Raw genomic sequence first — 12,693 nt, forward strand, 5'->3', positions numbered from 1 at the left:
TAAAAGGAATTGATTTCGAGAGAGGAAGGAAGCAGACTACTTTTGCTAAGCCTGTTGCGTTCGCAATGTAGTTACGACGATTTTGCTTTCACTTATACGTTTTATTATTTTTTATACTGTGAGGCACTCACACAATTGACAATTGAGTCTGTAAGCGCGAGCGAAACGACAAAACGATCGCATTACCATTGAAGCAGCGAGCGTTGATTGTAATGGAAATGTTCTAGTTCTTTTGCACTATATTGTCACACACGGGGCAAAGTTCTGTGTTATGGTTTGGGTCATTTTCAAAGATACACACACACGGAGTAAAAACAATTAATACATTTTTAGACATTAGCCCGCTGTCCATCAGGCTGATTTTCAGAATAATATCAAAAATATTAATACCACTTCCAAGCTCCAAGTTCAGAGGAAAAAGAGGCTTTTCAAATGTGCAGTGTTTTCTACCACATTAAAAGTTAATTAATACCATGAGCTTTTATCAGAGAGAAAATCAGAAATTTGTCAGAAAAAAATAAGTCAAAGTCAGCACTTTTCAAGACTGACCCTTAAGCATATAAAATAAAAATAACCCAGTTTTAATAAATAAATAAAAACATTGAGACTGCATGGTTTCAACTTAAAGACTTTATTTGAAGACGTGATAGCCAAGTTTGATTTTCTTTCTTACTGAACTTACAGTGCAGCAAACAGACACAAAAAGGAAGAGTGGCAAAATTCATCCTAAATGTAAAATTAGAACTGAATCCAGTTTATTCACGTAGATGTGACATAGTCCTTTTGACTGTTTCCAGACTTCAGTATGCTACAATATTAGCATACTGGATTGAACATCTAAACAGACAGACATTGTCCAACAGTGGGCTCATCATAGGGGTCTAAACAATACAGTCCGGGACAGTGTCGTTCGTCTTGTTCATTGAGCAGATGTTCTTTGTGCTGAATTCTTGTTTTTTATCCTTTAGTTAAAATTATTTTAATGTAACATGACCTAAAACAGAGGAACAAAACCCATAATAAACTACACTTAAGGGTCCATTCCTCTCCATGCTGAAACCCTTTAGCCCTATAAATGTCAAATACTATCATCATCATCAAATATAGTACAGGTGGCATTCATTAATACATCTTCTATCATTAATACAACAACAGTTACAAACCAAAAGTGAATGCTGGTCTCCCTGATAGGGTAATGAGAAAGAGGCAGCTTTAGTTCATTCTGAGTCACTCGAGTCAGTCACTCACTGCCGGGTCCCCTTGCAGTTTAATTCAACTTAAATGAACAAAACAAACCACATTCCACAGTCACTGTAAGCAAACAATAAAACTCACTCTAAGCAACCTTTAACAGATTGTGTTCTGCTCAACATATGTCCATTTTTATACAAAGCCAACAACGTTTGACCAGTCATATCCATGTATGAGATTGAGAGAAGCTTTATAATTTATGCATGAGACCAGATGGATAAGGTAGGTTATTGTATGATCTAATAAAACAATATCGACAAGGACACTTTCCCAGAGCTGAGGCATTAGTTTTGTCAGATTTGGCATTAAACAACAATGGGGAAGAAATGAAGCGTTCCCACAGATGCGACCAAGGCCGTAACCACCATAGACACTGAAATATTTGATCGATATGAGCTTTTCAGCGATTTATTCTTAAATTATAACTGGTTAAATGTAGTGACGTTCTTAGCTACAGCCACCATAATGACATACTGCCATAGAGAGAATATGGTACCAAGTGGTAACATTACACTAGCAATTTTCAAGGGCTGTAAATTGGTCTCCTACTCATTGAGGCGTTCAGAATTAAGATTTCTGGCTGCTCTTTTTTGTGAGTGATGCAAACGGAATGAATGCCAATTTTGATCGTCTATGTACAGGTATAGCAGATGAGATGTTTAAACCTTTACATTTTGGTTTTGATCCCTGACCAGCATGCCACTATGCTGGGAATTTAAACACTGGTATCTTATTGTATTCTTACTTATCATTTATGCCATCCAAAAATTGAAGAGAGTATCTTTTTTTTTTTTTAAAACAGTACACCAAAATGTCTAGAGTCACTCTGGCTCCATAAGCAAGCAGGGTTAACATACATTTGCACACTTGTACATTATACATACATACATAAATATACACTTACATCTGTGCATATGTATGTACAAAGACACAATTTAAATGGACTTACATAATTTCTATATGTGTACACATACACAAAGTTACAGAATACATGTTAAGTGCTAGATTTCCATGTATAGCTACTGCAAACCCAGTTTGGCATGCTGGGCTGCCATGGCTACGATAATACTGGTAGGCAGGATAAAACAGTTTATGAACAACACATAGTTTACACATTTCACCCTTGAGGATTAAGGGAGCATGGGTTTGATTCTTCATGTTACGTTTGTTTGGAGACCGTTTGGGTTTCAGCAGCTATGTACAGAGGCAATGCCCACAGTCCAGTGTGAGGCTAGAGAGAATGAGAGAGAGAGAGAGAGAGAGCGGAGCTTGTGCTAGTTAGACAGTCTCTCATCCGCCGCTTATACACTGTCAGTCTGACAGAATGTGTACAAAGGACATTGGGAAGGCCCCTTTCCTTTCAGGCTGCCCCTCTATGTGCCCGATCTGTAAAAAAGGCAGGTTGATGAATGTGACAATATGCCCTAAAACTGCATTAACAATACTAGTAGTAAGCGCACAACACAAGTTTACTTACCCACCACTCCTGGTCTTCCTCTCCTGTAACAATTATAACCTCCCCCTCCACAAAAGTCAACTCATCATCATTATCTGCTTGGCAATCGTAGATGGTTTTCACGCGCCTAATTTTGCTCTTTGCCTGCAAAGAGATGATCCTCAGTTATTTTAGTGTTACACCTGTTGATATTTTCCAATATAAACTACTGTTCAAAAGTTTGGAGTTGGATGCAAGATTTTGTTAATGTTTTTCAAAGAAGACTCTTATGCTCACCAGGGGTACCTTTATTTGATTAAACATAAATTACAGTAATACACATTGATATTGTGAAATAATGTGACAATTTAAAACAACTGTTTTCTATTTTGATATATTTTAAAATCTATTATAAAATGTTCAGCATCATTACTCCAGTCTTCAGTGTCACATTATCCTCCAAAAATCCACCTAATATGCTGATTTGGTGCTCAAGAAACATTTTTATATTATATTAATGCTGAAAATGGTTGTGCTACTAAATATTTTTGTGGAAACTATGATTTTTTTGAGAACCATGAGTAGAAAGTTCAAAAGAACAGCATTTCTTTGAAATAGAAATCTTCTGTAACATTATAAAAGTCTGGACTCTTAACTGTCACTTTTGATCAATATAATGTGTACTGTATTTATTTGCTGAATAAATGTATACATTTCTTTAAAAAAATTAAATAAAATCTTACTGATCCCAAACTTTTTTTGATTGGTAGAGTATTTGAAAAGAAAATTAAATTAAATAAGTGTATTTTTTATTATTAATAAAATAATAAATAAACTAATGTATTTTACTTTTTTTTTGAAGTGCACTTTTTTTTTTTAAGTGCAGTTTTAAGCAAAATATTTAGCCAAACATTTTTTTTATTAGGATTAAAATGACAAAACAAAAGATATAGGTCATGAAAAGAGGAAAACATATATTTGTACACTTTTTGAGTCCACTGTTCATATATAACACTCTCTAAAATATCTTTCACTCACTACTGTGTTTATTTTCCGTGGCATCGGGACAGGCATCTCCACAGCTCCTGCAGGCGCACCATTAGTGTCTTCACTGGCCTGTCTGGGAGAGAGCTCCTCCTGCTGACTGGATGACTGCACCTCTGTAAGCTGGGGCTTCGGGCTGGTTTCCTCCTGTGTCGTTTGCCTCTGTGTGGTCTCAGTTGCTGGAGACATCATAGGCTTGGATGGGAGGTCAGAGAGCTGCGGCTTAGGGGGAAGATCCTTAAGCTGTGGTTTCGGGGGCAGGTCAGAAAGCTGAGGTTTTGGGGGTAAATCCGACAATTGTGGTTTCGGGGGGAGATCAGACAGTTGCGGTTTAGGGGGAAGGTCTGAGATGTGAGGTTTCTGTGGCACCTCCAGGGGCTGGGAGCGTTCTGCGGGTTGTGGGATTTTAGGTGGAGGCTCAGTGGGTCTGGTTATTGTATCTGAAGCTCTGGTGGGAGGCGTGTCCTGGGCATGTGGAGGTTTCTGCAGCACATCGGGACCAGACTTGTCCATTGAGGGGAGGTGGATTGTGTCAATCTTTCGTAGTGCCACTGAAAGAGTAAGACATGGGCAGGTCAACATAAAGGTAAAAATGAGAAATTTAAGTAAATCCGTTGTATTTAATGCCATGTTAAATGTACCTTTTTGAGGTAGTTTGGGAAGAACTCGTGGGCCAAATGCTGCTTTTGTGTTCATAGAAGTAGTGCTGAAATCAAAAAGGTCCTGATTAATTTCTCTATAACAGACTAGAAAAAAAACCTTCATGATGGATTTATGAAGATTACATGAAAATTGTAATGGTTTACATTTTTTGTTTACAGTTAAGATCAATTACACGTACTGTGAAATGCACAAATGTTTTTTGTGCAATACAGGACTATTCAATGTCTGAATGTCAGTGTGGTGCAACACCTTTGCTGCTGCTGAATTCCCTCAAACTTATTGGCCGGGGATGTCCGATTCGCAGAAGGAGGTGTAGACTCACTTCCTATTAGGTTCAAAATAAAAAGGGGGAAGAGGTTTAAAGCGGTTTTGAAGTCCCCGTATTTCATTAAGAGCTTCAGATGTCTTACACTCTTTGTTTTTATGTCCCAGGAATCTCCATTGATGTCACCAAGACATTTTTTATGTTAAAATATTTTCTCAAATCACAGCTTACAGTAGTTCACCCAAAAATGAAAGATCTGTAATTTACTCACCCTCATGTCATTACAAACCCGTAACACTTTTGTTCAGCTTCGAAACACAAATGAAGAGATTTTATATGAAATCTGAGAGATTCAGGGTCCCTCCATTGACAGTCCACGCAACTACCACTTTGACACTTCAAAATGTTCATAAAGAGAAAGTTCTGTTCATCATATAAAGCGACCGTGTCTCTTCAAAAAAATTTGATTAAACAATTCAATTCATATGGATTAGATTTACGATCTCTTTATGAACTTTTTGAAGTGTCAAAGTGGTAGTTGCATGGACTGTTAATGGAGGGACCAATATCTCTTAGATTTCATTTAAAGGGGTGGTAAAATGGAATTTTCACAAGATGTAAAATAAATCTCTGATGTCCCCAGAGTGTGTGTGTGAAGTTTTAGCACAAAATACCCCACAGATATTTTTATATAGCATGTTAAAGTTGTCACTTTTTGAGGGTTTGCAAAAACGCACCGTTTTGTGCCTGGCCCTTTAAATGCAAATGAGCTGCCTCAGAGGGCGGGGTTTCAAGAGCTCTTGTGTTAGCAGAGCGATTACCTCACGCAGACACACTAAAATGACAGAAACTGTTCTGCCTATAATGTTAACGGAGACTCAAGAAGAAGTGACAACATGTAGATTGTAACAGGATGTCTCTGAATGGTTAGTTGATGAATTTATGTTGCTGATGTGGAGTTAACTATCTTCAATTAGGATATTCCGTCATGTTTATCTATAAATCGCTCGTATAGGAACTGTTGTGAGATGCACACAGAGTGACTTTCTATTGCATGTGAAAAGAAGGATGCTAAAGTTTGAGCTGACTCACAAATACAACCCCAAAACCTCTTATACAACAACTTTTCCTCTTCTCGACATGGACTGCGTGTTCCCGAGGGCGGGGTTTATGTACATTTTAGGGTTTCTGATGTCACTAAACCCGGCAGGAATGTCGTGTATTCCCTACCAGCTGTTTGTTGTAGTCCTTTTCTTTAAAAGCAAGTATCTCCCTTTGCTTTGAACTTTGAGCGTTGTAACTTTGCAGATGTTGTTTATGCTCAAACAGCAACATTTCACACTAGCTAAAGTTAGAAAAGTGAAATCATACTTTACCACCCCTTTAAAATATCTTCATTTGTACTTTAAAGATGAACGAAAGTCTTATGGGTTTGGAATGACATGAGGGTGAGTAGAGGAAGAAAACGTTTTTTGCAATTTATTCAACTTTAATATGCCAAGACAACTAAAAGATGGTTGATTTCTCTGAAAAAATAAATCAAATAAAACTGTGGCTCTGTGGCACTATTAGATCTTCACCAGCCCAATTACCTCAATCAATGGCATGAGTTTGGGGCCAACTATTTGTTTATCCTACCAATGAAAGTGTGTTTGGGGAAACCAGTTTGAAAATTGGCACTTTTCACAAATACATTAGACTTTTGGTGTCCCAAGACTTTTAAAAAAAATATTTAATGTTGATAAAACAATGTTATAATTTTGACACATTGTTTGACAAAATTGTTATCTAATCGTAATATTTAACTAATTTTAATCACCATTTTAATATGAGTTATTCTATTATGTAAAGCTAATAGAACACACTTTACCTTTAAACAATTTAATAGGATATTTTAATTTAAAACAATGGAACAACAACACAAACAAAATGAATGATAATTATGAAATCGCAAAGCTCAGAATCACAAAACAAAAAGAATGCTGCCATTAGCTAATTACTAAGAAAAACCACTTTAACTCTCATTGTGGGGTGAGGAAAGAGAAAATATTGCCTTTGCTCTGCGGGCCCTGCAGTACGGGGCTGGGGGGGTCTGAGTGGGTGCGCTTGTGTCCGGGAGGTGGAGGAGGCGCTCTCTTCTTAGACAGAGTGGAGCTGCCTCCTGCACTCGATTGCGATCCCAGTGGCAGGGAGGTGGGCGGTCCAGAGGACGGAGCTGAAAAGAGTGACGAGATGATGTGATTGGTCGAGAAGCAAGTGAGGCCCGAGCGCACCGGAACACAAGGGCAAAGACAACACTCCCATCATGTCAGGAGTGATGAGTGATTTCCAAAAGCACAACCAAAATAATCAAGAAAACGACAGCTAACAGGGTCGCAGAATGCAGGTGCGAGCTGATATCTGAGCTGAAACGACAGCCAAAGGTTGCACTTTCCAGTTCAGTTCGCAAGCAATGAGTTGTTGTGGTGTGAAAGGATGATTTACAATCACTAAGGTTCAGCCTCAACCGATTGCACATTATACCTCCCCCCAATTAGAGTTAATGTAAAGACGTCACGTCAAGTACATGCAAACATTTTACCTTTCCTGGTACATGGGCTGCTCTTTTTTATCTGCAGTGTCATGCATAAAGGCATGTATACCTTTCCCAGTGGTCTTGCTGGCTATTGTGGGTCCCTCTGATACTGGAGATGCAGGTGTTTCGGTGGATGTGCTGTAGACAGGGTTGGCAAAAGCTCCGTAGGAGAGTCTCTGTTTGTCCCTGTGTCCTAAATACCCCGGCAGAGACAGCTTCTCCTGAGGGGACACGCTCGAGGAATGACAGAAGCTCTGAGGTCGGGGAGAACGCTCCTTCTTCACCGGACTGGGCTGGAGATGGAAAAATATATTACACATCACTTGATTTTGAGACTAGTCCACAGCTTCTCCAAAATCTTGCGATTACAAGTAAATGCATTAGGAGTCACTGTGTATACATGGCGTTGAGGTGGTGTGTGCTTTCAGGCACATCCAAATGGTAATATTTTGATTTCGGTTCATATCGCTTGAGTCATGGATCTTTGCAGATAAGGGTTCCACTTTTATGATGGCATAAAATGCACTATTTAAAGCGCTACAAGGAAGTTGGTCGCTTATCAAATCGTTTTGCTTCTGAGTGGCAAGAGAGCTTTGTTCGCACAGTGGACCAAGAGCATTTTCCAACCTATTGTTAAAAGACTAATGTGACAACCATTATAAAGATTCTTATATAGACTTCAGTTATCACAATTTATATATGTGCATTACCCTAATGGCAGTAATATACCTTTTGTTTTCAATGTAAACTCTGGGTAAGATTGGATTTTTTTTTGTCTAGATTTTTTTTAAAGCATATTGTTTTTTTAAGTAACCTGTACATTAGCTTAGTTTGATACAAAATATATAACTTATGTGAATAAAACATAATACAATTTTGCAAGTTTAAAGGGATAGTTCACCCAAAAGTGAAAAATTATTTTATCATTTACTCACCCTCATATTGTTCCAAACCTGTAAGACTTTTGTTTATATTTGGAACACAAATTAAGATATTTTTGATGAAATCTGAGACCTTCTGTCCTTCCACTGACAGCTACGCAACTTTGTTACTTCAAAAAGTTCATAAAGAGTTTGTAAAACTAATCCATTTGAATTGAGCAGTTTAGTAGTTTAGTTCAGTTTAGGTGTTGTTTAGTTTAGTTTAGTTTAGAGACACAATCACTTTATATGATGAACAGATTGAGTTTAGGCTTGTATTCACATGTAAACATTCATCAACTCACACATCAGTTGTGGTACACGGAAGCTCAAGCATGTTGGCTTGACGTGCGAGAACCAATGAGGTTCATTCTCTTGTTATGCAGCACTTTTAAGCTTCCACAAGAACCAATGAGGTTTGTTCTCGCGCGCCAAGCAGTTACGGGTGAGCTTCTGTTCATATTTACATGTAAAAGTCTAAATTAAATCTGTTCATCATATTAAGCAATCGTGTCTCTTCAGAAAATTGTATCTATACAGCTCATTTCATATGGATTAGTTTTACGATCTCTTTATGAACTTTTTGAAGCATGAAAGTAGGAGTTACATAAATGTCAATTGAGAGTGCAGAAAACTCTCAGATTTCATCTAAAAGTTCTTCATTTGTGTTCTGAAGATGAATGAAAGTCCAACAGGTTTGGGAGAGTAAATGATGACAGAATTTACATTTTTGGGTGAACTAATCCTTTAAATGTTGCACCATGTTCTAACAAGGTGTGACGTTTCCACCAACAAGTAATTGTTGTAAGTATATTACCTACAAAATTATTTATAATACCTATGCTTATTACAGCTGCATGAAGAGGGAGTGCTAGTGGATCTCTAGTATAGGGGGATATTGGACAAAGCAAAAGGTGGGCGCACAAACCTTGTCATCTAGGTCATCGTCACTTTCGTCAATCTCCTCCAGCCGCAGATTCCACTCATACTCCACATGAACGTGAGGATTAAACCTCCCAGCTGCTGCCTCCATCAGCTGCACAACCAATCACAAACCCATTAACATAATACACGTCTCCTCTCGGACATAAATGCCAGAAAATAAAGGTCATGTTTTGAACAATTACATGACTGTAAAGTGAAATTGCAGGTGGTTGTGCATGTTGCAAAAAATGTCTGTAATTACCACAGTGTCAGCAACACAGAAATTAAGCATTGAATTTAAAGTATCACACTCACTAGCTCTTCACACGGTGCATTTTTCATTCGTCTGGCAATGTCCAAAGCTGTCTCCCCATTTTGATTAACTGAAATAAAACACATAAAGCACATATGTACAGCCTTGCTACTACTATGTAATTGAATTTAGAAAAAAAAATATTTTAAAAACTCATTAGTAGTTTTATATTAAGGTTGGGAAAAATTACATATTTTAAAAATAGGCAAGATGAAAAAATCAAAGCCTCCAGGTTAGGTGTGGTGACACCTGTGTATTATTCAGTAGAAATGAAAAGAATTCGAGGAATGAAACTTGTTGGAAGATTAGCCTCTAAGCATTCAGACCAGGATGTGGGTCCCAGAGGTCTGTATTTACAGCTGAGGTTTTAAAACCTCTGCAAAAGATCAAATAATCTCAGGCAAATCATTTTATGACTTTATATAAAATCTTAAAGTAAATATACATAGGTTTGGGGTCAGTAAGATTGATTTTTAATTATTATTATTATTCAGAAAGGATGCATTTATTTGCCATTAAAGGAATATATATATATATATGACATGTATATATATATATGTATATATATATATATAAATATATAAAATATTAAAATAGAAACCAGTTATATTAAATTGTAATAATATTTCACAATATAAGTGTTTTACTGTTTATATATATTATGAATACTGCATTTACACACTCAAACAACAAATTAATGTAGAATCTAAACAAAGGAAGTATATGTTAAAAAAATTCACATGGCCATGCATTACACTAAACACTAAACTCAACTCTCAGCTCAACTTTATTTATATAGCACCAATAAAAACAACATTTGTTGACCAAGGTGCTATACACTATATCAGATATCATCAGCATTTAACACCATGTACAACATAAATTACAGAACAGAACACAGAACAGACTAAACACAGCACAAATCAGCTACATTATAAGCCAAAGAAAAAAGATAGGTTTTGAGTTTTGCTTTAAACTCATGCGATGTAGAGGCAGTTCTAATAAAAACAGGGAGGCTGTTCTAAAGTTTTTGTGCAGCAACGGCAAAAGCTCGATCTCGATCTCGTTTTCAATCTAGCCCGAGGAACATTTAACAGTCTCTGGTTGGATGACCTAAGAGACCTTCCAGGATTGTGAATGGATAATAAATCAGAACTGTATACAGGAGCCAATCCATTCAAGGATTTAAAAACCAGCATCAATACTTTAAAATCAATTCTATAACGGATTGGGAGCCAGTGCAAAGATTTCAGAACTGGAGAAATGTGCTCTCGTTTACGCACATATATATTACAAATGATCAGACTTCTATCATTTATTAAAAAGTTTATTTACAGCGCTTATAGAATTTTAACTTTAAATAAATGTCAACAATCAGCTGCCTTTATTTATTTTGAAATAACTCCAGATGTTGTCTCTGTTGAAACACCATTGCTAAAGATAACCCACTTACCTAGGTCAATAGATGGTTTTCCCCTGAGCAGCAGTTTGAGACACTCTGACTTCTCATATGTGCAGCAGTAATGGAGAGCAGCGTTTCCACTCTCCGTCTGTCTGTCTGGAGTTCCACTGCACACACAGATCCATATTTACCATCTTGCAGCTTAATTAGTGTCAGTGGACTAATACACACTACAGAATGTTCTGTCCGTTACCTGTTTTGGACAAGAAAGTCCACCAGGTGCAGCGAGGTCTGGTCTGACATCCGCACAGCAAAGTGCAGCGCTGTCTCTCCAGGGTCCTGTCGACAGTAATTCAGTACCAGAATCAGGACAACATTACTGAGAAATATTTGCACTCATTTAAATATGCTATATAGCATATCCTTGCGATTGACCAATAGCAGGTTTCAGATCCTCTAAAACTAACAGAAAGTGTCATACAAAATTAATGAGTACTGACAAACCCTTGGGGACCACACTTCTCATCTGACCTGAGGTCAGTTCATATACACTCTGGGAAATAAATGACTACACTTCTCTAAAAAAGCAGTATATAAATCAGTTAATCTATGACAAACTATTAGTCAAAGATCAATACCCGTCCTGCTTCTGGAAATGGATCCATTAGCTCCACTCCATCTGCATAGAGCTGAATCAGAGCCATCAGGTCTCGAGTTCTCACGGCCTCGTACAAGTCTCCCTGTCTGGCTGTGGCTGTAGTGGCTGTCCGTCGAGCAAACCTGTGCTCCACGTACTTTGTGGTTATGTACTCCTTCCTCTCTGTCCTAAAAGTTTATTTCAAAAAGCACATACTGCTTTACATATGAATTAGTGCATTAACTACTAAACAAAGGGTCATTCCAATAGTTAAAGTGGTACTATCTACTAAAGTAGTCCAATAGTACTATCTACAGTTGTTAATGTATGCTAGGTAAGCCGGTACTCACATGTCACTTGATGGTGTTGGTTTTGGTGAAGGGCTCGGCAGATTCCCTTCTAAAATTTCATTAAAACTACTGTTACCCACATTCTTAGCCAGCTGTGGAAAGATCGCAATCGGCTGTGAGTAACTATGTGAGCATACCTATAATTTAGTAATACATTCACCAGAGATTATGTTAAAAAAAATCAAAACCCTTTTTAATTTATATGTACACAGACTACCGTTCAAAAATTTGGGGTCAGTAATAATTAAAAAAAATCTCACCGAGGCTGATTTTACCTGATCAAAAAGACAGTAAAACCAGTAATATGCTGATCAAAAATACAGTAAAAACAGTAATATTGTGAAATATTATTTAAACTTTTCTATTTTAATACATTTTAAAAACAATTTGTTATTGTGATGGCAAAGCTGAATTTTCAGTATCATACTCTTTCAGTGTCACAAAATCCTGCAGAAATCATTCTAATATGCTGATTTGGTGTTCAAGAAACATTTATTATTATCAATGTTGAAAACAGTTGTGTTGCTTACTTTTTTGTGGAAACTGATAATTTTTTCATAATTCTTTGATGAATAGAAAGTTAAAAAACAACATTTATTTGAATTAGAAATATTTCGTAACAGTTTACAGTTTTAGCATCTTAGCTGAATAACAGTATTAATTTCTTCTTCAAAAAAAATAAACGTTTAACCTTAAACTTCTAAAACGCTAGTGAAAATGACAAGATTTACATTCACATTACCAAGAGTTCAGAGGTGCCGAGTTTGTCTAGTTCCATGGACTGGATGCGTGAAATATGGACACCCATTTCCCTGTGGATCCCTGAGCACTCGATGCATGTCAGGATGCCGAGGTTAGTGGATAACCATTTAGGCTCTAGAGCAGATAAAATGGGAGAAAATTGAGTTTTATAT

General features: G+C 37.1%; 1 protein-coding gene across 2 annotated transcripts in view; it reads right to left on the reverse strand.

Moving 5' to 3' along the window:
- Window positions 1-612: 612 nt before the first annotated feature.
- The window catches only part of asap1a (ArfGAP with SH3 domain, ankyrin repeat and PH domain 1a), a 60,884-nt gene continuing 48,803 nt past the window's right edge, over window positions 613-12,693 (reverse strand). Inside the window, exons 17-30 of one of the 2 annotated variants that reach the window (XM_077230832.1) lie at window positions 12,522-12,655; window positions 11,780-11,871; window positions 11,431-11,617; window positions 11,046-11,131; window positions 10,844-10,959; window positions 9,393-9,460; window positions 9,082-9,189; window positions 7,301-7,526; window positions 6,712-6,873; window positions 4,643-4,718; window positions 4,372-4,436; window positions 3,725-4,281; window positions 2,729-2,851; window positions 613-2,637 (exon numbers count right to left, since the gene is read on the reverse strand). In XM_077230832.1, coding sequence (XP_077086947.1) covers window positions 2,563-2,637; window positions 2,729-2,851; window positions 3,725-4,281; window positions 4,372-4,436; window positions 4,643-4,718; window positions 6,712-6,873; window positions 7,301-7,526; window positions 9,082-9,189; window positions 9,393-9,460; window positions 10,844-10,959; window positions 11,046-11,131; window positions 11,431-11,617; window positions 11,780-11,871; window positions 12,522-12,655 — 2,075 coding nt within the window. In that variant the 3' untranslated portion in view covers window positions 613-2,562. The remainder of the gene's footprint in view (window positions 2,638-2,728; window positions 2,852-3,724; window positions 4,282-4,371; window positions 4,437-4,642; window positions 4,719-6,711; window positions 6,874-7,300; window positions 7,527-9,081; window positions 9,190-9,392; window positions 9,461-10,843; window positions 10,960-11,045; window positions 11,132-11,430; window positions 11,618-11,779; window positions 11,872-12,521; window positions 12,656-12,693) is intronic. The other variant, XM_077230840.1, reaches the window with a different exon arrangement.

The sequence above is a fragment of the Siphateles boraxobius genome, unplaced genomic scaffold, assembly GCF_051911475.1.
Source record: "Siphateles boraxobius isolate OS27281-9 unplaced genomic scaffold, OSU_SipBor_1 1, whole genome shotgun sequence".
NCBI lineage: Eukaryota > Metazoa > Chordata > Actinopteri > Cypriniformes > Leuciscidae > Siphateles > Siphateles boraxobius.